Source organism: Oncorhynchus clarkii, chromosome 17 (genome assembly GCF_045791955.1).
Source record: "Oncorhynchus clarkii lewisi isolate Uvic-CL-2024 chromosome 17, UVic_Ocla_1.0, whole genome shotgun sequence".
Lineage (NCBI taxonomy): Eukaryota > Metazoa > Chordata > Actinopteri > Salmoniformes > Salmonidae > Oncorhynchus > Oncorhynchus clarkii.
Genome location: NC_092163.1, coordinates 18,764,934 through 18,791,282, shown reverse-complemented (window position 1 = coordinate 18,791,282; position 26,349 = coordinate 18,764,934). Strand labels below are relative to the sequence as shown.

General features: G+C 44.6%; 1 protein-coding gene across 7 annotated transcripts in view; it reads left to right on the top strand.

The window, feature by feature from the left end:
- The window catches only part of LOC139370449 (regulatory-associated protein of mTOR-like), a 182,595-nt gene that overhangs the window by 58,858 nt on the left and 97,388 nt on the right, over positions 1–26,349 (top strand). For all 7 annotated transcript variants that reach the window (XR_011627137.1, XM_071109926.1, XM_071109929.1 and 4 more), the window contains exons 5-7: positions 6,973–7,131; positions 7,919–8,065; positions 14,602–14,777. Coding sequence is in view for 6 of the 7 variants with exons in the window: in XM_071109926.1 (XP_070966027.1) it covers positions 6,973–7,131; positions 7,919–8,065; positions 14,602–14,777 (482 nt within the window). In the remaining variant the exon portion in view is untranslated. The remainder of the gene's footprint in view (positions 1–6,972; positions 7,132–7,918; positions 8,066–14,601; positions 14,778–26,349) is intronic.

Genomic DNA, 26,349 nt, shown 5'->3' with positions numbered 1-26,349 from the left:
CATACACCGGTGAAGGTAGAGATATATGGTAGCGTCTAGTTGTATTTAGCCCAGTGGCCATGGTAGAGTTATGTGATGCTGGCCTTCACGGCAAAACAGCAGAGTTATGTGGTGCTAACAGTGCCAGCTGCATAATGTACGCTGCCAACAGAGTTATGTGGTGATTACATGGTGGCCCCTGTGGCTGACACACACCACTGGTGGACGGAGGTTTCCACAGCTCATTCTGCTGGCCACCCCTACTACATCAGCTCCCGATCATCCTAGTCTGTAACAGCACAAGCAGCACGCATTAAGTGTTGTAGTGGTCTAAGGCACTGCATCTCAGTACTAGCTGTGCCACTAGAGATCCTGGTTCGAGTCCAGGCTCTGTCACAGCCGGGGAGATGCACAATTGGCCCAGCGTCGTCCGGGCTAGGGTAGGGTTTGTCCGGCCGGGATGTCTTTTGTCCCATCGCGCTCTAGTGACTCTTGTGGCGGGATGCGCGCATACACGCTGAGACGGTCGCCAGGTGTACGGTGTTTCCTCCGACACATTGGTTCGGCGGGCATTGTGTCAAGAAGCAGTGGGGCTTGACTGTGTCATGTTTCTGAGGACGCACTGCTCTCGACCTTCACCTCTCCCGAGTCTGTAGGGGAGTTGCAGCGATGAGACAAGACTGTAACAACCAATCCTACCCAATTGGGTAGGAAAAAAGGGAACAAGGAAAGAGAAACCCTTGAATGAGTAGGTGTGTCCACGTTTTTGACTGGTACTATAGATGGTTGAATGATTTATGAAAGTTAGGCTATTGATTAATAGAGCTAATTAAGTTGGTTTCCTCTCCTCGCTTTTCTTAGACAATTAAGGCAAGGGCTGTTTGCTCATCTAACTCTGCCGCAATATGCTGGTTAACTTTGCTATTATGCACATAGCAACATGGTCTAGGAAAAGGCGTCAATTCAACAGCGCACTGTGTTTCTGAACCGCGGACACCGACTGCTTTCTAACGTGGGAGAAAACTAATTTGTTTTAGTATCATTTGTATTAGTGTTCCACCATTGCTCTTACATAAAATATCCATATACAATTTCAGTAGCACATGTCTTAGTGACGGGGGGTGCCATTCCCACAGCCTCCACAATGGATCAGTCTGCTTAGACATGCTATCCCACACCTACCCACACAAACAACAAAATCATTTTATTATATCAATTATTTTCAGGTCAACACACTATACACACTTTGAACTATCTTCCCCCACTACACATTGCAACTGACACAGAAATGGACCCTCACAAATTGCCTGTGTGTTTACTCTAGGGAATTGGGCCCTGTGTCTGAAATGCATTACAGGCAAAGCCCAGTGTTTGCTCACTAGATTGACTTGAGTTCAAAGGGCTGCAGGGTATGTCTGTGGATCCTAGTGACCTGTTATCGTTCATTTTCATCCTGAGTGGTACACACACACACACACACACACACACACACACACACACACACACACACACACACACACACACACACGACTGAGCAGCTGCAGATTACAGCCCACAGGGCATCTGACAACAAGGAAAACGCCAGATCAACTGTCTGTCCACTTACCCATACTGACCAGGAAGTGATGCGTCATCTGTGTCATCCTAAACCTGTCATTACTCAGTGCTGGCCTTGCGCTGGTTCATGAAACGTTGATTTAAAAAAATAAAAATAATAATCTTCTTACACATTATAGTCTAATACAGGGGTTCCCAAACCTTTTCACTCAGGCCTCCCTCCAGTATTGGGGAACATCCAGTGATCCACGCCTGTTTCAATGGGCACAAGCACTGTTCATGACACTGTTCACACCCCTCTTGTTGGTGGAGAGAGAATTCTGCAGGTTTAAAGCTTATTTTCTTGCAATTCAATACATGTTGCCATGTCTGTATTAATGTGATATTTGAGTGACTCCAACGGTACAACAATCTATGGGCTAAAAAACCTTACTAAAAACGTTAGCTGACATGGGTTGGTTGATCTGGACATTTCTTGCAAGTTATTAATAGCTCTCTAAAGGGATGCAATGACTGATTTGACAAGGAAAACTGATTCCTTTTAATAAAAATAAAAAAACTGTAAAAAGCTATTCTAGTCCCCGTCGCTATTTACAGCTCACTCTGGATTAAAGACGTGATCCAGAACTTTGGTGACTAATAAGTATTTTTATACCTCTCACTTTGGGCTGGATGTGCCAATGTGTAGTTCATTCATGCATTATCTACGAAGAGAACTATTGTCTTACCACAATTAGACACGAAATCCCTAGTTTGAAAGTGACTGTTTACTGAAAGCTGTGCTGCGCTAGCAATTCGAGTTCCAGCCAATGAGGTTCAGACCCTTCACTATTTGAGTGACAGCTAGCAAGATACACAGGCAGCAAAGAGAGAGCAAGCAAAAAGTTGTGCACAAAATGTATCTGTACACATGACGCAATTTTCGGGGGCCACTTTTGGGTCGTGAGCACTACTTTCAGAACTACTGGCAAAAAAGTATACAGAAGTTCCGGAGAATCTCTTTAAAATCATTTTACAAGGTGATACGATTCTGTCATGACACTTGCATCATGGTACTCAGTCTGGCAAGGACAGTACCCTCCATATAAATATAATTGCTTTTTACATGGTTAGAACCTTTACTGTGACTAGAATGTGTCTGACTGAGTGTCTATTAACAGGAGTAACATAAGGGTCTCTTCAATTTCCTGAGGTGTGAATTGGAAGAAGACAATTGATCTAAAGTAAAGGAGCCCCTTGGCTGACTTCGCACCGACACACGTCATCACTGACAGATCTATGAAAGGGTGTGTGTGTGTGTGTGTTTTTGAACATGCAACGAAAGTGATCAGAAACACAGGCCTGCTCATTGTGTGTGTGTGCGCGCACCATCAAACCATTGGCATCATTTCTCCTCAGCGGTATTGATCTGAAAGCAGGAAGATGATACAGTGCTTGAGAAATGACTCTTTCTCTTCCTCCCTCTCGCTCTGCCTATTAGATTTGTGGTTCTCCTTCTCAGCCAAACAATCCCAGTATTTGTGCTGAAATGTTAACATAGCCCTCCCCAATGACAGGAAACGGCACAGCACTCAACAGATTTGCCTTCATTGACGACAAGTTGGGGTGCCACTGCTGCTGTCAACTATACAAACTGTCTTCAGACATTGTCTATCCTTGCTTGTTCTTTGGAGCTTTTAGAAACAAATGTATCTGTAAAAAGTATGCAAGTACAATTTGATTTTGTTAATTTATTTTGCTTGCATGCTTTTGGTCTGCAACTTCAGTCTGTTAGATTATCAGCTTTCAGTCTTTCTGGTAAAAAAAAGTATCAGACTGGTGACAAGCTTACTACTATAGGCAGATTGTATCTCCTCAATCTCATTTTTCTCTGTGTCATGTATTTTTGTTACACAACATTTATGCAAGGCTGGTAATACCATCCATATTTTCCTTTGTAATCAGAGTGAGTTTAGTCTATAATGTCCCTGTGGGCTTACCATCCTGCACCCCTCAGTGTTGAATGGCTTTAGGAAAGGTTTAGTGTGTTAATGATGTGGCGCTTTTTTTTCCTTCACTCTGGTTCCATCCCAAATGGCACCCTATTCTGTATGTCGCGCACCACTTTGGAGCTTGCTCTGGTCAAAGGTAGTGCACTACATAGGGAATAGGGTGTCATTTGAGACATATGCTCTTATTGTTATGGAGCAGATCAGGGATGAGAGGTCGGTTACGCTCTGTGCTTTTCCTTGTTCTAGTACAGGGATTATCCCCAGTCCCACAGGTCCACCATCAGTGGAAAATGTTTGTGTGTGTTCCTGTGTGCCCGTGTAGGCTATGCCTGTGTGAGAGAGCAAGTATTTGATTAGCTTACGGTATCAATATGTCTGAGATTTTAAGAGTGTCTTTTCGTGTTCTTGGTTATCTGTATCCTTCCCTGGTACCTGTTCCTTGAAGCAGACAGGGCAGGGTTTTAGCTCGGTTCAGGTTGACGTGCGCCAGGCACCATATTTGTCCTGACATTGACAGAAACAACAGAACCACTTCATGCACCAATGGAGTCAGTCAGATTTTTTTGTAAGGAGTGATGGATCAATTCATGGACACCTCGATAAAGCCAACTAAACAGAGACGGACAGAAACTGAAAGGGCAGACGCACATCAAATTCCCAGCTCAGTGCCAATGGGACTGCTCAGACACTGCTGGGCATTGGGAGCTAGCTGCAGAGATGTAGGATGGGAGGAGGACTTACCTGCAAGGAGAGTCCCAGTGGGGTACCAGGGCTCCCCCTTCAGGGAAAGATAGGGAACAGCATTTGAGTGTGTGATGGGCACATGTACACAAACATGCTTTCACTCTCACTTTCTCTCCTTTTCGCTCTCTCAATTGAAGAAAGTTTAGTCAGCCTAAACTGATCAAGTTACCGCCCCATCTCTCCCCACTCACATTTCAGTGTACATCCCATTTGTGAAATCCCAACTCTAACACAATTAGCAGCTGCTGATAACACTTAATCTCATAAGGACTAACATTGGATCGTTGAAAGTGTCTATCCGCCAGGCAGTGTTCAGACTGCGGTCCTATCTGATTGCACCAAACTCAATCAGCAACTTTAGCTTTCAAGGCATGCTCACTGTGTTCTGAAGCCGAATGAGGAGACTGGATGACGTCGTTGAATACGAATACATATTGAACTGATTGGTTCATTGCTATTTAGCTTGGTGTTTCTAATGATTGTGTGGGTTAAATGCTGAAGTCCTTGAATGGGCGGCAGGGTAGCCTAGTGGTTAGAGCGTTGGACTAGTAACCGGAAGGTTGCAAGTTCAAACCCCCGAGCTGACAAGGTACAAATCTGTCGTTCTGCCCCTGAACAGGCAGTTAACCCACTGTTCCTAGGCCGTCATTGAAAATAAGAATTTGTTCTTAACTGACTTGCCTAGTAAAATAAAGGTAAAAAAAAAAAAAAAAAAAAAAAAAATGGGAACTGATGGATTAAAAAAGTTAGGTTCATACTAGGTTGAATGGGAACTGGTTCGTTCTAGGTTGAATGGGAACTGGTTCGTTCTAGGTTGAATGGGAACTGGTTCGTTCTAGGTTGAATGGGAACTGGTTCGTTCTAGGTTGAATGGGAACTGGTTCGTTCTAGGTTGAATGGGAACGGGTTCGTTCTAGGTTGAATGGGAACGTTCTAGGTTGATGTAATATTGTGCGGTTATGAGAAGGGCTTACCACAAACTTTCTAAAGGACTCTTGAGGTTTAAACATAGTTGGAGCACTCAAAAAAACAAAACAAAAAAACCCCATTAATTTCTTATTGCTCACTTTAATCCATTTGTTACGAATCCCTTTTGGCCCGACAGTCTAGGGGGGATGGTAATGAGACCCGTAACTCATGTAAATTATAATTGTGACAAAGTAAAAGTGTGAACGTAATAACCAGGACAACTGAAATCTACCGTCAAACTCAAGGTTTATTTGATAAACACACGGTAATGGGGGGAGCAGGAAAAGGGGCTGAGCTGGACCCAAGGAAAGAAACAAATATGCAAAAACACCCCTAAGCTAGACTAGCCTACTTTAACAACAGCTAACTAACCAAAAATACAGTGGGTGGTCCGCCCAGTTCTAACTAGTGTTTTTAACAAAGTTTACCTACGGGTAGTGTATGCCCATGGGCGACTTGTCTTGGTTTCCCCTTTTCCCACCAACAAAATACCATAAGCAAAAACAATACTCACAGGAGATGACAAAGTGATTTGGAGGTGCTCAAACAAAAGAAGAGGTTAAGACGCAAAGAGAGAGATCTACATACATGACATTTACAAAGAGATTGCTACTGAAATCTATCAAGAACAGAGATCTACAAACATGGCATTACAAAGAGATTGAGCTACTGAAATCTATAAAGAACAGAGATCTACCAACATGGCATTACAAAGAGATTACAAAGAGAGCTCTAGAGCAAACAAATGATGGGGTTTTTAAACCATGGGGAAGGAACTGTGATAGGGTAGGAAACAGGAGGAGGTGTGTCTTCTGATTGATGGGTTGATTGTTGACTGATTGGGGAGTGATGATTTTCACCTGTGAGGGGAGACGGAGAGAAAAGAAACACACACAGGATACACACACACACACACAGGATAATGGTATCCGTAACACCATTGTACAGGATGCGGACAGGTGACTGACGTTTCAATGTTTTGTGTGTCTTGTTTGAGAGAACCTGTGTTTGACTGTTAGTACGCACGTGGGAATCATACAATGTACACCGTCTAAATTTGTATGACGACGTGTACACACAATGCAGACCATTGTCCCACTCTGCTCTCATTGTTAAATGACCTCGAGGCCTGTTTCACTAATTAAAAGCAGCAGGAGCATTATTTAAATATGCCACTGAAGCCTATTACAGCAAACACAATAGTCTATTCTATTCTCCCCAGGTAGGATAGCAATGACGCAAATGCACCTCCTTTCTCATAGAAAAATATTATTCAAATAAATATAAACAACAAAAAAGACATCAACCGTAGCCCTAACCTACTTTCAGCACCGCTATTCAGTTGTATCTAGTTATTTCTAGTCCTCTAGGCATTGGCCTGTAAGGACGGTCAATCCACATGCTCTGTTTCTCCAACGTTGTTTAATGATGAATGAAAGAGGGAGTTGAATTGAAAAGACCTGTGTGTTTGGCCTGCTTCTTGTTTCACCCCCTTTTCATATTTCTACACTCGCGTCTATCTATTAATCGATACACTTTAAACTATGGTGTATGTGTCTGTCCACACTCTCAAACTGAAATGCGTCTTTCCTTCTTTCTCACCTCTCATTGAATGCGTGTTGTCAGATCAAATGTGGGGCAGGTAGTTGTAGCAACGTGATAACAGAACACAATATCAAATTATGTTAACGCTCTTCCACTCTTTCTCTCGGTTTCTCTGTCTCTCGCTCAGGCACGTTACAAGCAGAGTCTGGACCCCACCGTAGACGAGGTGAAGAAGCTGTGTACGTCCTTGAGACGCAATGCCAAGGAGGAGCGTGTCCTCTTCCACTACAATGGACACGGGGTCCCCCGACCCACCGTCAACGGCGAGATCTGGGTCTTCAACAAGGTGAGAGAAACACACACATGCAGAAATATATATATAGATATATATATACACACACACACACACACACACACACACACACACACGTCCAATGATGACTTCAACTTCTGCCTCTACAATCACACTAAGACTCACAAATGAAGTCCAATCGTTGAATACACACGAACAGGTCCATTGGCTCCACTGATTTTAGACTTAAACAAGTTATCCCACACACACCCCCGCACCAACAACAAAAATAGTTATTACAGAAATACATTATTTTATGGACAACTCACACAAGGAACACCCACTCTAAATGACACACGGCTCCTGTCTTGGTTTGGGCGCTGCCTCTGCCCAGTACACCCCAGAGCGCCTCCTCCTTTCCTCTTCTCTTCCTCTCTTTGTAACCCTTAATGATGAGTCCTATAAAACTAGCCCTGCTGCCGACTCTCTGCTACGGTGTGCCAAGGCCCCATTGATCCCTCTGGTCCACCTCCTAAAACCACCACCACAGAGTATCTCCCAGTACAGTAGTCAGAAACAACACCAGGACTTTCATTGCTTCCCCACATCCAATCCAAAAAGTGAATTGGGACGCAGATGTACAGTTAACCCACCAACTATTTCTCTCATTGTTAGTATTGAAAGAGGATTGAAGGATCTGGCAACATCTTAAACTAATTTTGAACAAATAATTGCTAGTAGTACAGAACATTTATATTTGCTGGCTTGTAGGTGGCTATAACATGGCATCTAATGTTGTCTACCAAAATGTTTAATAACCCCCATCCTGTTTGTCCTGTAGAACTACACCCAGTACATCCCTCTGTCTGTGTACGACCTCCAGACGTGGATGGGCAGCCCCTCTATCTTCGTTTACGACTGCTCCAACGCTGGCATCATCGTCAAGTCTTTCAAACAGTTCGCCCTGCAGAGAGAGCAGGAGTTGGAGGTGGGTGGCAGAGATATACACTGCATTCGGAAAGTATTGAGGACTGGACTTTTTCCACATTTTGTTACGTTGCAGCCTTATTCTAAAATGGATAAAACATACCTTTTTCCTCATGAATCTACACACAATACCCCATAGTGACAAAGCGAAAACAGCTTTTTAGAAATATTTGCAAATGTATACATTTAAATAAAATTAATACTTATTTACATAAGTATTCATACCATTTGCCATGAGACTCGAAATTGAGCCCAGGTGCATCCTGTTTCCATTGATCGCCTTTGAGATGTTTCTACAACTTGATTGGAGTCCACCTATGGTAAATTCAATTAATTGGACATGTTTTAGAAAGACACACGGCTGTCTATATAAGGTCCCACAGTTGACAGTGCATGTCAGAGCAAAAAACCAAGCAATGAGGTCGAAGGAATTGTCCGTAGAGCTCCAAGACAGGATTGTGTCCAGGCACAGATCTGGGGAAGGGTACCAAAAAATATCTGCAGCATTGAAGGTCCCCAAGAACACAGTGGCCTTTGTCTTTCTTAAATGGAAGAAGTTTGGAACCACAAACTCTTCCTAGAGCTGGCCAAACTGATCAATCAGGGGAGAAGGGCCTTGGTCAGGGAGGTGACCAGAAACCGATGGTCATACTGACAGAGCTCCAGAGTTCCTCTGTGGAGATGGAAGAACCTTCCAGAAGTACAACCGTCTCTGCAGCATTCCACCAATCAGGCCTTTTTGGTAGTGGCCAGACGGAAGCCACTCCTCAGTAAAAGACACATGACAGCCTGCATGGATTTTGCCAAAAGACACCTAAAGGACTCTCAGACCATGAGAAACAAGATTCTCTGGTCTGATGAAACCAAGATTGAACTCTGTAGTCTGAATGCCAAGTATCACGTCTGGAGGAAACCTGGGACCATCCCTACGGTGAAGTATGGTGGTAGCAGCATCATGCTGTGAGGATGTTTTTCAATGGCAGGTACTGGGACTAGTCAGGACATTATTATTATTTTTTTTTAAACAGAGATCCTTGATGAAAACCTATTCCAGAGCACTCAGGACCTCAGAATGGGGAAAACAACCCTAAGCACACAGGCAAGACTACGCAGGAGTGGCTTCGGGACAAGTCTCTGAATGTCCTAGAGTGGCCCAGCCGGAGCCCGGACTTGAACCCGATCAAACATCTCTGGTGTGAACTGAAAATAGCTGTGCAGCAATGCTCCCCATCCAACCTGACAGAGCTTGAAAGGATCTGCAGAGAATAATGGGAGAAACTCCCCAAATACACGTGTGCCGAGCTTTGAGTGTCGTACCCAAGAAGATTCGAGGCTGTAATTGCTGCCGAAGGTGCTTCAACAAAGTACTGAGTAAAGGGTCTGGATATTTATGTGAATGTATTTAATTTATAAAAATAAAAAGTGCAAGTTTTTTGTTGTCATTATTGGTTATTGTGTGTAGATTGAGGGGGGAAAAAAACGATTTATTCGGTTTTAGAATAAGGCTGTAACGTAACAAAATATGGAAAAAGTCCAGGGGTCTGAATAATTTATGAATGCTCTGTACACACACATACAGACGTACACATACACACACACAACCACTCCCCCAGCGAGACCAAGGTATGTGTGTGTATAATGTGCCTTGAATTCCGAATGGCAAGCCAGCTAATTATTTTGAATGAAAGAAGCGTTTCACAATCTCCTCTCTGTGATCCCAGCCAGCAAATAGGCAGCTGGAGCTAAATGAATTAATGATAGTGTTTTGGTTTGGTCAGGATCTCCCCTCCCCCTCCCTGCCATCCCTCTATCCCCTTTATTCCACTGTTTTCTTCTTCCCGGCCGTGGCATCTCAAGTGAATTTACAACACGCAGTTAAATTATTCATGGAGGAGTTTGAGCGCACTTCAGATTATATTGAATACAGCAGAAAGAAAGAGGACGAGCGAGAGAAGGACAAGGAGGGTTGATGAGATGTGGAGAAAGGGGGCAGAGAGGTGGAGAAGAGGGCGAGCAATAGAAAGGGGGAGGAAGAGGGGAAAAGGTAGAGGTAAAAGGAGAGGAAGAGATGGCAGCGAGGCGATGAAAGTGTTACAATGCAGTCTGGAGAGGCTGAGAAAAAGACAGAGATACTGTGAGGAGATTCATCCTTCACCATAAAGTCACGCTAACTTCAATACCAGCAACACACCTTTTTTCCTTTCCTCCCCATCCGTCCATTCAGGCTCCCTCTGCCCTGCTCCCTATGTGTCCAACTCTTACCAGGCTGAGATAGCAGGGGTCACGGCCCAGATAGAGGAAGGAGCGAGAGAAGGCCCAGCGGCCCATCAATAACACTTAAAGCTGTCAGTGCGAGAGAGGGAGCGGAGAAGGAAGAGCGAAAAAAGTGAGAGGAGAAATGGATCAACAGAGGTCTAGAGCGAGATGGAGAGGGATAGAGAGTAGCCTTTGTTTCTCAGCTGTTAAAAGTGTTGGTGTAATTGACCACTCTGGGTTCTCTTTGGGTCACTGTGGGGAAAAGCTCTTAGCTGCAGCCAGCTGGAACTGTTGAGATACACCACTCTTCCGTGCTAGCCTAGCTATCCACTCAAGTGTAAGGTTGTAGCCACTGACCAGTGAGTTTGTGAACAAACTATTTAAAAATGGGCCATATAACAACATGGGCCATGTGATACTTAGGTTATGCCACATTCAATTCCATTGTATGTGCCTTGGTTGAAAGTAAACGTGATATTTTAAACAAACCTTATTCATCAGAAAAGAATGTGCCAATATGCAAAAGGAATTTATGCTCTGTTTGGAGTGGGTCCTTTTTAGTGGGTCAGTTTAAGGCAGATGTCTTCGTGTTTTCTGGGTCACGGCACAGAACAGTTGGGTTTACTACTGTGTTAGACCACACTGCTTTCAGCTTCATAGCCCTCTGTGTTAGTACTAGGCCAAGTTAAATAATGGCGGAAGGCAAAATGGCTCCACTTTACACCTTGGTGCACCTCTCCCCCGCCTGCACAGCAACAGGAAGAGAAGAATGGGGGGAGTGATGGAGAACGAGAGTTGGAGGACGGGGATGGAAAGATGAATGGTTGTTGGGAGGGAGAGGAAAGGGAGAGAGGGATAGATGAAAGAGGAATATTGAAATAGGATGAGGGAGGTAGGGAAAGAGAGGAAGGAGAGAGGTGGAGAGAGGTAGTTCCGGAAGACTATTAAAGATGCATGATAGTACCCAGGCAGGGAGTCCCTGTGCTCTCCACCTCCTCTCCATCCCTGTTTCCGCTACAGCATAACGCTCTGCAGCAGAGTGCACGTAGATGGTGGCCCTAGTTCACGCCCACGCCTTCTCACACGCACACAACCCTTATATGCATGTATTCATAAGCACACACGGACAGACTTGATCCCACTAGAGGCCTTAACATTTTTTTTTTTACTGGGAAATAGGGGGAGTGGTGCGGAAGGACGGGGAGGTGTTCTCTGTCTCGCTCACTCACTCGCACACACGCACGCAACCATCAGTCAGGGGTGTGGTGTCTGAGTGCTCTGTTATGAGCAGTCCGCTTCCTGCTAAATATTTCAGACTTACTGTATGGAGTCAGCAATATGATGCTCACTGCATTGACTGTGTGTCCGTGCTCTTGTCTTTTGGGCGGAAGGAGTCTGATTGTTGTGCATTTGTCTGTCTGGTATATCTGTTCTCAGCCAATGCACACTCCCGTGTGTGTCTGTGCATATGTGTATTGTAAAGGCTGTGTTTTGAATGTGTTTGTTGACTCCTTGCTGTGTGTGTGTATACACCCCGCTCCCCATACAGTACAATTAGTTCTGTGAATTAGTGCCAGTAAAAAAAAATCACATACCCAGTGTGATGACAATAAAATCCTTCCATGCTGATTGTAATGCAAATTTCTGAGATTATGATATGCTAATATGTTAATTACCGAAAAGCAGCCGGGTTTAGGCAGTAGTGTGGTATTTACCATAAGGTGTATTGTATCACAATATCCCAAATGACTTGTGTAACAACATTGTTCCGCCATCGTTGATCCATCATCATGTCTTATGGACTAGTTCAAATATACATGTTGCGTTGGTTAGTGTAACATTCCCCATTTCATCATTAAGAAGTGACAGAGAAGATGTAATCGTACGAGTCACGGACATGCACAGTGTACAAACGCAAGCGCACACGTCCCTATTAATCCAGACAGGTCTGAGCAGAGCTGCAGGTTTAATAGTGGTATTTATGAAAAGCAATGAAGACACACATGGATCTCACACTGAGATGTTGGCTTGCTGCAGGTCCTGCATTTAGTTTCCTTTCTCTGGAGTCTCCTCATTATAACAAGCTACAATTAGAGAGGAAGGCTCTATATCCATAAGGGGTTTCACTGTGGTTCTACTGATTAGAAGGGACTTATTCCCGGTGTGTTTCTAGAGCTGCGAGGACTCATGCTGTCTCATCATGTAGTGTTGAGGTTGTTTCAGTGTATCTGTTGTTTAGGTGGAGTGGCTCTTCTGCCCATGGCTCTGTTGCACCCTGAACTGAGAGGTATAATCGTACAACACACACACACACTTTTCATGCCTCTGTTGATTTCAATTGAAAGTTTTGGAATGTTGTATTTGCTCCTCACCAAGGGGAAAAGTATGGAGAAAATGCTGGTCTGTCTGGTTGCATTTTAGAGTGTGTGTGTGTCTACCAGCTAGCCCTTAGTAAAATATGACCAGCCTTCCATCATCTGCACTCTGCCCTAAGTGGTGTTAATAAGCCTAGGTTTACCATGCCTTGCATCAGATGTTGAGGTGTTGACTGTGGGGAGAATTGAGCTATTTTCACCTCACAATTCCCAGATTGTGTGTGCTGTGTGACACTTGTCTTTGAGTGCATGTGTGTGCGTGTGTGTGCATCCCACGTTCCCTTTTCTCCCTATAGACTAAGGAGATGTGAGGACAGAGAGCAGAAGTTCTGTGTCTGATTGACTGGGCATGTGTCCCTGGTCTACTGCACTGTATGTAAGTGTTTGGGTTGACACTTTGGAGAAGATCTTTCAATTCCTCCCTGCACAGCAGTTATAGCCAGCTTGACAGTGAATTTTTAAAAAACAGGAAGTGGTTTTAACACTTAAAGCAGAATTTCCCTCTTCTCTCATGGATGGGATGGTACTAGGAGTGGTAGGTAAATCTCAGTCTCCTGGGTGCAATGAAGAGTCCCACTCTTCAACACGCGGTACCATCCATCTACCGTGATGCTTGCTATCATAACGCTAGACAAAGTGCTTTAAATTGTATTGCACCCTTCCATCATATGCATCAGCTATGCCATCAGTACAAAATGACCCCCAAGGGCCAGATCAAATCTCCAGATCCTTGCCTGAAACTCGGCCGTATTGCTAGTCATTGGGAGATTTAGGCTGCACCAGAACTGTAGAATTATGGCAGAACTCACATTTTGAAGCTCAAAAGTACAAGCGCTTCAGTCATAAGTCTGTGAAGTATTTATAAGCATAGGGAGTCCATGGTACACAGCCTTGGGTAAGGAGGGGAAGGGAGCGCACCGAGGTCATCAAATGAAATGTGGAGCTCACCTCCGCAAGCTGCCTAGAGGCAGGCTGACATTAAACCAGGTCTGGGTGGATCTATAGACCCAGACAGGAGGAGACGCGCGTGCGTGTACACACATGCACTCAGACATAAACACCTGTGTGTTCCACACACACTCAGTGTCTCTCACACCTTTGTATTCATGGCATTGTACAGGCGGTCCATTTCCCCAGAATGATAATATCACATTAGCCAATATCTGCTTCGGAGGCTGTTTGTTCAGAGCACACTGTCGAACACGGCCGCCGCCCTGAACTTCAAAAGCTCTCTTCCACATCTCATTACCGCATGATAGCAGAAGTTTAGAGCAGTGAGAGAATCCAATGACCTAAAGGTTTTCACTCCCTTTCTCTGACCTGCACGCCCCTCTGGCCTGTTATCGGTCTCCTCTTTTCTGTCGATTCTGTTCTTGTTCTTTTATCTGGTCCTCTTTCTCTTGCTCGGCGTTACCACCTTGGTTGGTTTTTCCTTCTCTTCTTCTGTCATCTTGTTCTTTGTCGACTGTTATTTCTCTTTCCTTTCACCTCTTTTCTCTCTGACTTTACTTACATTGGAGTCATTTAGCGGACACTGTTATCCAGAGCGACTTAGTTAGCGCGTCCATCTTAAGATGGCTTGGTGGGACGGCCACATATCACAGTCATAGTAAGTACATTTCTCCTCAATAAAGTAGCTATCAGCAATGTCAGAGCCAGTAAGGGGGGAAAACAGTCAAGTGCGAGAGTTCAGTATTACATATTTTCTCTATTTTATAGTATTCCCTGGTGTTCTCTGTTTGTCTATACCTTTTTTATTTTTGAATAAAAACGTATTTCATTCAGACGGGGATAGCATAACATCGGTGTGTCCGTCTGTGCAGCTGATCTGTTAGACCTGTGTCTCTGTATAGCCTGTCCCTCTATTAGCCTCATCTCCAATCTAAGTATTTTTGTCCTCTTCCAGGTGGCAGCCATTAACCCTAACCACCCCCTGGCCCAGATGCCTCTCCCCCCCTCCATGAAGAACTGTATCCAGCTGGCTGCCTGCGAGGCCTCGGAGCTACTGCCCATGAACCCTGACCTCCCCGCTGACCTCTTCACCTCCTGCCTCACCACGCCCATCAAGATCGCCCTGCGCTGGTAAGAGCCACAGTGGACCAGCCAAAAGATGGATCACTCCAACTTAAAACTCCTTATTCTCAGACACCCTGTCTAAATGGCGTACTTTCCGTGTTCAATTATATCCAATGATATTGATATTAGTACGCCAAATGAAAACGATTTAGATATATATTTTCCACATAAGTATGGTCATTAGTAGTGTTAGGGTCAAATTTTTCAGAGTAAATAACTACGGACACTAGAGAAGCTTAACCAAGTGTAATTCTTCTCAAAGGGTCGACACGGCTGTATTCAGACAAAATACATAGCTTCCTCTGTGGTTGTATTCATACCCCAGTCTCCTCCGTATCTCTAAACATTGCATCCTTCTTACTAAGCAGGGAACTAAGTGATATGAGCCTTCAACGGTTTCTCCCCTTATCAGTACTGTCACATGCGATTTGTTTTCCCTGCACTCAGCACATTCCAAGCTTATTGTCTTACTTCAGAGAACCATTAACTTCTCACTCCTTTATAGACTATGCATCTGATCCATCATGTCTTTAATATCTCAATGTTAAGAGTTTACCCAGAATCCAACCTTTGACACCCCTGCTCTCTAAAGCGTTGATGCGTTATTAGTTTTGAACATATTTGAACATACTGTACTTCGGAGGAATACATCGGCATAGCCTTCATTTGACATACTAATATAATTGGATATCATTCCATGTTCCCTAGTGTTGTTCTTTTGGCCTCTAGTGTTGTCTCTCTGTGGTACAGCCAATTTAGCATGTAGATCACACTGAGGGAGGTCTTGCGTACCAACCAAAGGTGATTTCAACAATATAGTATGGTGTTTGCCAGCTTTACTGGGTCGATGTCTGGCAGAGAGGTGATTCAACTGGGTCGCTAGCACAGGAATCCTCTTGGAAAAGGGTCACCGTCAGTTTATAAAGGGGAGAAAATGGACATTAAATTAGGCGGTCACCAGTGTTCAACTTCATGGCGTGGGTTTTTTCCTAATGAACATGACTCTGGCATTGCGGTGTTCTCTGTAGTGTGTTTCTCTGTTACTCATGAGTGGAGACCTCAGACGTCTCTATCTATCCAACCATCAGTGTATTTTCTGTGTGATTGCCCAGTTTCATATTCACAATGGGATTAGGCCACGGACCCCAATCTGTGCATATTAAACGTGATGCTTCATAAACCGGAACATCTCTCTCCTCTATCCTCACTGTCTATCAATTCAATTCAAAGGGCTTTATTGGCATGGGAAACATATGTTTACATTGCCAAAGCAAGTGAAATGGCTAATTAACCAAAATGAAATAAACGATAAATGAACATTACACTCACTGAATTTCCAAAGGAATAGACATCTCGAATGTCATATTATGGATATATACAGTGTTGGAACGATGTGCAAATTAGAGATCGACAGATTATGATTTTTCAACACCGATACCGATTTATAGAGGACCCCAAAAAATATAATACATAAATAAAATCAATTTAGTCCCAAATAAATAATGAAACCTGTTCAATTTGGTTTAAATAATGCAAAAACACAGTGTTGGAGAAGAAAGTCGAAGTGCAACATGTACCATGTAAAAAAGCTAACGTTTAAGTTCCTTGCTCAGAACATGAGAACATATTGTAACGACCCTTGTTTTTTTACGCGCGGATATCGACTGCCGCACGAGCATGTTTTTGCGGCACAGTCGATAGCACGCTGGACTTCGGGCTTAGAAGGTCGAGGGTTCGAGACCTGCTCCCTGCTTTTTCATTACAATTTGAAAGCTGGTGGTTCCTTTTAACATGAGTCTTCAATATTCCCAGTTAAGAAGTTTTAGGTTGTAGTTATTATAGGACAATTTCTCTCTCTACCATTTGTAATTCATATACCTTTGACTATTGGATGTTCTTATAGGCACTATGCCAGCCTAATCTCGGGAGTTGATAGACTTTTTATTTATTTATTTCACCTTTATTTAACCAGGCTTGAAGTCATAAACAGCGCAATGCTTGAAGCACAGCGAAGAGCTGCTGGCAAACGCAGGAAAGTGCAGAAGGGGCATAAGACCGATCTGGGGGTGCCTATATAGGGTGTGGCTAGAGTTTGTTTGGGGAGTTGTTGACTGGTTGGGGTGGGGATGTAACTGTTGGTGCTGTGGTCTGGGTGTGGATCCTCTTGGTGCAGGTCCTCCTGGGGGAGGGGGTCTTGCTGGTCTGGGTGTAGGTCCTCTTGGTGTGTATCCTCTTGGTGCAGGTCCTCCCGGTCTGGGTGGGGTGTCAGTTTCTCGGTTGCTCCTGTGTGAGGTGCTGGGGCTGTGGTTGATTGAGGGTGATGTCCTTCAGGGTCCTGGCAAAGGTGGGGACTGCTGCCTTGTAGAGGTGGACCTGGTCATAAAGGCTGTTCAAGTCCAAGGTGGAGTGGTGAGCCAGGTAAACATTTGGTTTTGAGGCACAGGCCCAGGAAATGCTTGCGTTCACCCGTTGTATGGTGGCAGGGCAAAATTATTTTCCTGGTAGCAGGGTGGAGATAACCACTTGTGCATTGGGGAAAGTGGAAAATACTTTTCTAATCACTCTGAGTGCTGTGGCCACCCTTTCCTGCTTTGGCTCTGTTTGTTTGTGCCTGTCTCTATTATAATGTGGCTGGGTGACCCTAGTTGGTCCTCTCTCCAGGGCTCGCCGAGTGTTCAGAGACCAGATTTTAGCCACTTGGTGTTTTGGAGAAAGTTTCCTCATCATTGACACAAATGGGAAATACATTTTAGAGCACACTCTTTGCCTTTTGTGTGTCCACAGTTGGTGTGGGAGTGTTGTCAGGAGAGATATCTGGTGTGCTGACAGGGGGGATGCCAAGAGGGGGTCGTCTGCTGGGTTGGTGGATCCTGCCTTGTCTGTCCTGCTGTGGTCAATGTCTGAAGTGGACTGTTCTGTTGGCTTCTTCGGAGGGGTAGGGGCTAGCTCTCATGAATGGATGTTTGTCGCACCTCTGCTTTCCCACCTCCTCCTGCAGTGCTGTGCCATGTGTTCCTCTCTCTCCTGCTTCGGGTCTCTCACCTCAGACCGGAGTGCAGCCAGCTCTCTCAGACAGCAGTCCATCTCCACCTTCAGCCCTCTGGGTACTGTAGGGGGATGGTGTTGTGCAGGTCTAATTTGTGTGTCTGTGCTATCTGGAGAGTATGTGGACTAGCTCTCTCCCTGAGTGCCACCATATCTCTCTCCAGCTCAGTGAGTGTATCCCTCTGTGATGGAGGAGCAGTGCAGTTGTGGGACCTGGGTGTTATGTCCTGGGGGGGTACAGTGTGACTATCCTTGTCTGCAGGACAGTTTGAAGAGGTGTGATCAGACTCGCTCGAGGTGGGTGGAGACGTCACCCAGAGAAAGCTTCTCCTGCCGTGCTCTCACTGTGATTCAGTCCTTTTGGAAATGTATGACGCCGCCCTGCAACACCACTGTTCCATTCTTGTACAGGTTGACAGAGGGTGTCTCAGTCTCAGGGTCCTCATTTTCCACTATTCTGTTTTTCCACCCTCTGCCAATACCCTCTCTCTTAAAAGCAGGGTAGTGTGCTCCTATAGCTGTGTGCCATGCCCAGGGATGGTCTGTGTGGAAGATTAGGTTGCTTACGTTCACATTTGTATAGCATTCAGCAAATAGTGTCTCTGGATTGTCCATGAGGAGCTTTTCTTTCTCTTTCCGTGCCTTGGCATTTTTAATATCGAAGGGGTACTGTACTGTGGTGACCTCTGCACAGAGGGAAGCCATGGAGCAGGGAGGGCCAAGAGGCCTCTGCATTTGGGTGGGGAGGAACTCTGCTGGATGAAAGCTCTCTCGGAGTGGCAACATGCAGGCCAGGCCCTTTCATGTCAGGTTGAATGTCTTTGAATACCATAACTTCAATTAGTAGACCAGGCATTTATTTGCTTCATCACCGATCACAACCAGCGTTTATTAGAGCCTGTCCTGTCTTTTTCCTTTCCTTTTTCCTCTCCCCACCACGCAGTCTTGCCCTCTTCTGATCCACCTCATAGTCTCGCCCTTGAACTTTGACTTTTTGACTTGCCATCCTCGCACTCGTTTTGGATCAATTCCAAAATGCCTGGCTGTTGCCTCGCTGGAATTTTGCTCTGAATTTGGTTGTGCCATGGCTTGCGATGTTGACAGATAAAAATAATAAAGTTTAATGCACATGACCATGGGAATATCAGAGCTGTGTCCATGGTAACCTCATAAACAATTAATTTAGACACAGTGTTTATTTGAAACAAGCGTTTGTTTGCTGAAAAGGGACTGTGTGCTTGTTCGGGCAAGTAAAAAAAAAAAATGTCAGACAGAAAAATATAGATTTAAGTTGTTGGAATTGACAAAATCACGCAGAAATCACTATCAAATAATGAGGCTACTCCGATCAGAATTGGATCAGTGTCATCCGGAAGCAATTTGTTGCACGCTGTCCACCCAATCTCTGCAGAACACATCTGAGTGTAATTATTGTAGGCTTGCATAGACAGTCTTTCAATCATGCAGTTGCCAAATGCGTTTTTGAGATCAAAGCGACACTAGCCGCGAGTGCACATTTGTTGATATTTGTTGCTAGTTAGTGAGTTATTTGCCTAGTTATAGCAAATTCTTTGGTCAGCAATAAATCCTGGAAAAGTCATGGTGTGTGCATCACCTGCGTTTGTCAGTGGGCTGTTACCGAGGGGGGGGGGGGAGAGATTTGTGCTGCTTGTAAAACAATGATAGACTGTAGTATATCTACATAACCAGCCAAACTACACAATGTTTTAAATTCGCTAGTTAACTATTTATCAGTGTGTATTAATGTCATTGTCATGTCCCATGTCCTAAAATAACTTGCCACAGGCACTCGTGTATAACCGCAAATGGCCGACACGCAGGTCATACGGGTTCATAGTTGATGAAACCAATGCTGCGTACTCTGGTTGAAAACCTCTACGTCTCTCACGCGCTCAAAATTAGTTAGGATTGTCCTCTGTTCAATACTGGCCATGTAATTCTGAAAAAGTAAAACAAATATTCTTAGAATGGCCTTATTGACAAGTAACTCCTATGCTGCCAAGATCTCCCCTGAACACTGAGAGCTACTAGGTGTGCAGGCTTTTGATTTAGCCCTGCACGAACATTACCGATTGTGTGAGAAAAAATATATATATTTTTTTAAATCACCTGCTCAACAGGACCTCGGTAGGCTGACTCTGGTGTTTGTGCAGGGCTGGATCAAAAGCGTGCCACCCAGTAGGTCTCCAGATGGAGGGTTGACGGCCAACATGTGTTTTATACAGTGGCCTATTGGTGCAGTATTGTACTTTGTGGTGGGCTAAGTGCCTTGCTCAAGGCCACAACGGCAGGAGAGACTTTATAATACATGGGATCAGAGAGTAGCATCCTTTCTTTGTCAATACCAATGATACTGTAATCGTGAATATTATTTAGTGACATGGTTCCTTGCATCAAAGACAATTTTCAGTCACATCTTTGGCCCGTGGTGTTAGGGGGCGGCGGCGCGCAAGTGATTTGAGCTTTCAGTCCAACTTGTCCGAAAGATAAATGGCGAAAAAAGTTAATGTCAAGCCCTCATATTGAACTGGAGTTCCTCGATCCAGAATGGCTGTCACAATGTCCGATTGATAGAATAAATTGTTCTTATGGTAGTTGCCGTTCTCCATTTGACTCCTTAGAAATGACAAGGTCATGCCAGTTTGAAGTTTTCCGAGTAGACATTGTATTTGCAAAGCACTGTTTGCCAGATTCTAACATCATAAATGCTTTAGCAGGTTGCGAGCCCTTTGGAAATATCGTTGACAGATGACGCTGAGATATGTGGGTGAGGAGGATGGGCAAACTTCAAGATGTACTCATAGGACATTTTTAAAAAGTAGTTGTTTTTGTCATAAACACCATGGATTTCAATTTTCCCCTTTCTCTATTCTATTTCAACTGAAGGTCAACATAATACTTACACTGCATCCCAAATGGCACCATATTCCCTATATAGTAGACTACTTTAGACCAGAGCCCTATGGGGGCCCTATTTTGACCTTCAGTTTTAATGAGGTCTATGTAGTGTCATAAATATTAATGACTTTTAAAATGGCAATTTCTGGACAATCGGGAATAGATTGGTACTGAAAAACCACTGCAGAATCTGATCTCTTATCCTGTGAACAACAATACCCAGCACACCCGCTCTCCTTATGCCCTAGTGTCGTAGTTTGAGGGGATATGCATCTTAGCGTTTGGCACTGTTCTGGGTTCAAACAGGGCCAATTCTAGTACAAATCGAAGGTATTGGCAAGAACTCGTCAAGGTCTCAGATGTGTACGTGCACATGACGTACAGACACACGTCACTCATGGTTTTTCTATCAAAGGATGAAGTATAGGCTAATGGGTACTTCAAATGGCAGTTTGAGGAAAGTGAGTAGCCATTTTCTTTTTCAACTATCTTTTCATGCTCCAAAGATCCGTTATAGTGGGATGTATTGGCGTACAATATTACCATTGGGGAAGGACATTTTATAGGCATATAATTCCCAAAAAGTGTCAACTCTCATTCTTTTGGTTGAGACATTAAAGGTCTCAGTGGTAGGTTTTCTGTTTCCCCTTCATTATACATCTCTTGACATTTGTTGCAAGAATATTGTGTCTTGGCTAAATTTCAAACCCAACATCTAATATTATCATGGCCACCTAATCCTTATTTCCCAATTGGCTCATTTGACCACTCAACTTCTGGTAAAAAATAAAGGTTAATGATGAAGTAATATAACGGTAGATAATATTTCTATAGCCAAGTCTTATTGCTTAAGGATTTGATAGTCTTAGAGTGAACATCATTGGATTGGTCATAACAATGTTTTCCAATTCTAGAAATATCTATTATCAGCCCTATCTCGAGACTGCAGTGAAATCTGCCTCTTTCGCTCTCTGGCACTCTTTCTCTCCCTCACTCTCACCCTGTCTCCCTTCCATACGGAAAGAGACGTGCTTCTCTCCTTAGCTAATTGCATTCAGCCCGGAGTGAGAAAAGGGAGTGAAAAAAACAGACTAAGGCTCACAAAGATGCCAAGGCCTCTGCTTCCAAACCTGCAAAAGTGAACGAAAGAGGGAGGGGGGTGGTGAGCGGGAGATAAATGAATATAGGAAGAGTGAGAGAGGGCTTCCTTGCTTACCAGAGCAAGAAAATCATTTCTGATTTCCCCGATGCGGGGGGAGGCTAAGGTGATGGAGGGGGGAAAGAAGTGTGGAAAAGAGGGGATAAAAAAAGATATGAGGCAGGCAGGCGGGAAGGAAAGGAAGACTGAGGCGGCTGGCAGGTAGGGAAAGAGGCTGGCAGGGGCAGGGAAAGAGGCTGGCAGGGGCAGGGAAAGAGGCTGGCAGGGGCAGGGAAAGAGGCTGGCAGGGGCAGGGAAAGAGGCTGGCAGGGGCAGGGAAAGAGGCTGGCAGGGGCAGGGAAAGAGGCTGGCAGGGGCAGGGAAAGAGGCTGAGGGAGGGGGAGAGGAGGCAGGCAGGAAAGGAGAGTGAATGGAAGGAGGCAGGCATGCAGGCAAGGAGAGGGAGGGAGGCTGGCAGGGAAGGAAGGAAAGGGGGAAGGAAGGAGGGAGGCAGGCAGGCAGGCAAAGATGGAGGTTGGCAAGGAGAGAGAGCAAGGGAGGCAGGCAGGCAGGGAAGGAGAGAGGGAGGCAGGCAGGCAGGGAGAGAGAGAGGAGAGAGGGAGACAGATTGAGGGAGGCAGGCAGGGAAGGAGGCAAACAGGGAAAGGGAGGGAGGGAGGCAGGCAGGCAGGGAAGGAGAGAGGGGGAAGGAGGGAGGGAGAGCAAGGGAAGGAGGCAGGCAGGCAGGGAAGGAGGCAGGCAGGAAAGGAGAGGGAGGGAGGCGGGCAGGCAGGCAGGGAAGGGGCAGAGCGGGGGGCAGGCAGGCAGGTGAAGGGCAGACAGGCAGGGAAGGAGAGGGAGGGAGGGAGGCAGGCATACAAGGAGAGAGAGAGGGAGACAGAGGAGGGGAGAGAGAGGAGGGAAGTAGGTAAGAGAAGCAGATGAGAAAGTTCTGAGGGAGAAGAGGAGGGTTAAAATAAGGAAAGGTGAAGGAGGATTGTTATTCTTGAGGAACTCAGCATGCTTATCCATAGCCGATAGAAGTAGGGGTGCTGAGGGTGTGTGTGTGTGTAAAATATATATAGATATGTTTTTATCCCACTCAGTGCGTTTGGCCTTTATTACTTGTGTATGAGCGGAAAATAAACACTTGTCAGCAGAAGGTGGAGAAAACCTTCCAGTGGCCATTTGAGTCAGTTAGTTGGGAGCATCATATGGCCTCGTGTGACTGTAGCTCCATCTTCCAAGTACACTGCTGTTCTGCTGCTCCTTGGCAGGTCACTGCCTCAATCTCCTAGAATGTTGGTGCTTCCGACCACACTCTTCATGCCAACCCTGCCACCTGGGCATCGTGTGTGTTTTCACTAAGGAAGGTCTCACATACACGCACTTGCACAAACATAAGCAAGCGTGCGCACACACACACACGTGCACATAAACACAGGCATGCACTTGTGTGTGCATGCATGTGCAGGGTTTAACGTTAAACATTTCTCACTGGCACAGTTGGCATGCTTTCTCTATATTCAGCTGTTAATAGGCTATATTTGGTTATTATAATATACAGTCGTGGCAAAAAGTTTTGAGAATGACACAAATATTAATTTTCACAGTCTGCTGCCTCAGTTTGTATGATGGCAATTTGCATATACTCCAGAATGTTATGAAGAGGGATCCGATGAATTGCAATTAATTGCAAAGTCCCACTTTGCCATGCAAATGAACTGATTCCCCAAAAAAACATTTCCACTGCATGTCAGCCCTGCCGCAAAAGGACCAGCTGACATGTTAGTGATTCTCTCGTTAACACAGATGTGAGTGTTGACGAGGACAAGGCTGGAGATCACTCTGTCATGCTGCTTGAGTTTGAATAACAGACTGGAAGCTTCAAAAGGAGGGTGGTGCTTGGAATCATTGTTCTTCCTCTGTCAACCATGGTATCATCAAGAACTTCAAGGAGAGCGGTTCAGTTGTTGTGAAGAAGGCTTCAGGGCGCCCAAGAAAGTCCAGCAAGCGCCAGGACCGTCTCCTAAAGTTGATTCAGCTGCGCGATTGGGACACCACCAGTACAGAACTTGCTCAGGAATGGCAGCAGGCAGGTGTGAGTGCATCTGCACGCACAGTGAGGCGAAGACTTTTGGAGGATGGCCTGGTGTCAAGAAGGGCAGCAAAGAAGCCACTTCTCTCCAGGAAAAATATCAGGGACAGACTGATATTCTGAAAAAAGGTACAGGGATTGGACTGCTGAGCACTGGGGTAAAGTCATTTTCTCTGAATCCCATTTCCGATTGTTTGGGGCATCTGGGAGCAACTTCTCCTGCCATAAGTCAAAAGTGTTAAACCTTTTGACTCCCAAACCCGCATGCGGGAGCGTAATCATCGCCTGAAACGAATTAGCATAACGCAACGGACATAAATATCCCTAGAAAATTGTCCTATTCATGAAAATCACAAATGAAATATATTGACACAGCTTAGCCTTTTGTTAATCACTCTGCCATCTCAGATTTTCAAAATATGCTTTACAGCTAACGCTAGACAAGCATTTGTGTAAGTTTATCGATAGCCTTGCCAGCAGCAGGCAACCATGTCACGGAAATCAGAAAAGCAATCAAATGAAATCGTTTACCTTTGATGAACTTCGGATGTTTTCACTCACGAGACTCCCAGGTAGATAGCCAAAGTTAATTTTTCCCCAAAATATTATTTTTGTAAGCGAAACAGCTCCGTTTGTTCTTCACATTTGGCTGAGAAATCGCCCGGAAATTGCGGTCACCACAACGGCGAAAAATATTCCAAATTAGCTCCATAATATCGACAGAAACATGGCAAACGCTGTTTAGAATCCATCCTCAAGGTGTTTTTCTAATATATATTCGATAATATATCCGTCGGGACAATTCATTTTTCTCTAGGAGAAATTGGAGTAATGGCTACCTCTGTATTTTACGCGAGAATCTCTCTCGGAGCCACCATGTGACCACTTACTCAATGTGGCCGCCTGCGGCTATTCTTCAACAGAAATGCGTAAAACTACGTCACAGTGCTGTAGACACCTTGGCGAATACGTAGAAAGCGTAAGCTCGTTGATGGTACATTCACAGCCAAATAGGGAGTCATTGGAACGCAGCGCTTTCAAAACCTGGGGCACTTCCGGATTGGATTTTTCTCAGGCTTTTGCTTGAGTTCTGTTATACTCACAGACAATGTCTTTACAGTTTTGGAAACGTTAGTGTTTTCTATCGAAAGCTGTCAATTATATGCATATCCTAGCATCTTTTCCTGACAAAATATCCCGTTTAAAACGGGAATGTTGTTTTCCCAAAAATGAAAATACTGCCCCTAGAGTTCCAAGAGTTAACTAAGTGGCTCGGGGAACAAAACATCGATATTTTGGGTCCACGGCCAGGAAACTCCCCAGACATTAATCCCATTGAGAACTTGTGGTCAATCCTCAAGAGTCGGGTGGACAAACAACAACCCACAAATTCTGTCAAACTCCAAGCATTGATTATGCAAGAATGGGCTGCCATCAGTCAGGATGTGGCTCAGAAGTTAATTGACAGCATGCCAGGGCAGATTGCAGAGGTCTTGAAAAAGAAGGGTCAACACTGCAAATATTGAGTCTTTGCATCAACTTCATGTAATTGTCAATAAAAGCCTTTGACACTTATGAAATGCTTGTAATTATACTTCAGTATTCCATAGTAACATCTGACAAAAATCTAAACAAACTGAAGCAGCAAACTTTGTGAAAATTAACATTTGTCATTCTCAAAACTTTTGGCCATGTCTGTACAACTAACAGGCTCATTCTGTTCAGGACAACCCAGGGTAAAACGCATGTCAACCTTGTAACTAAATCAAGCATAGCGATCATACATGTTGATACTGTAAATGACACGCATTTTCACATATGCAGTGCACATTTGGTGTGTGGTTTGCTTGCATGACATATAGGAATGTGACAAATGTAAAATGTTGCTTACTGTTTAAACTGCCATTTAATTCAAATAAAAAAAATAAAACAAATATCAGGTCAACTCACAATGCAGAAGAATGCGGCTTCTGAAGCTGGACCATCACTAGGCAACCAGAACTGTCAATGAAATCATCTCTGAGCTGTCTGTATGCTGCCTGCGCGCAGATCACACTCTCCTAAAAAAGTACTTTTGAATATGTTAAATAATGTGACTTGCCAAGACATTTAGTAGAAAGAAAACATATCTTCCACTAGGAAACGACTCCTAAGATTCAGTATTTTTTAAACCTAGTGGACTTAGTTGCCCCACTACAAACATTTGTATCTTTCATAGCGAGCTTGCGAGGGATGGAGAGAGAGGGGAGGGGCACAGTATAGGCAGGTCAGCCACCAGGCAGACTGAGTCAGAACCATGCACTCTAGCCCTCTATCAGCAATCAAATGCTGTATCTCGCAACAGAATGCTGTTTTTTTTACATTTCTCGGCTTGCAAT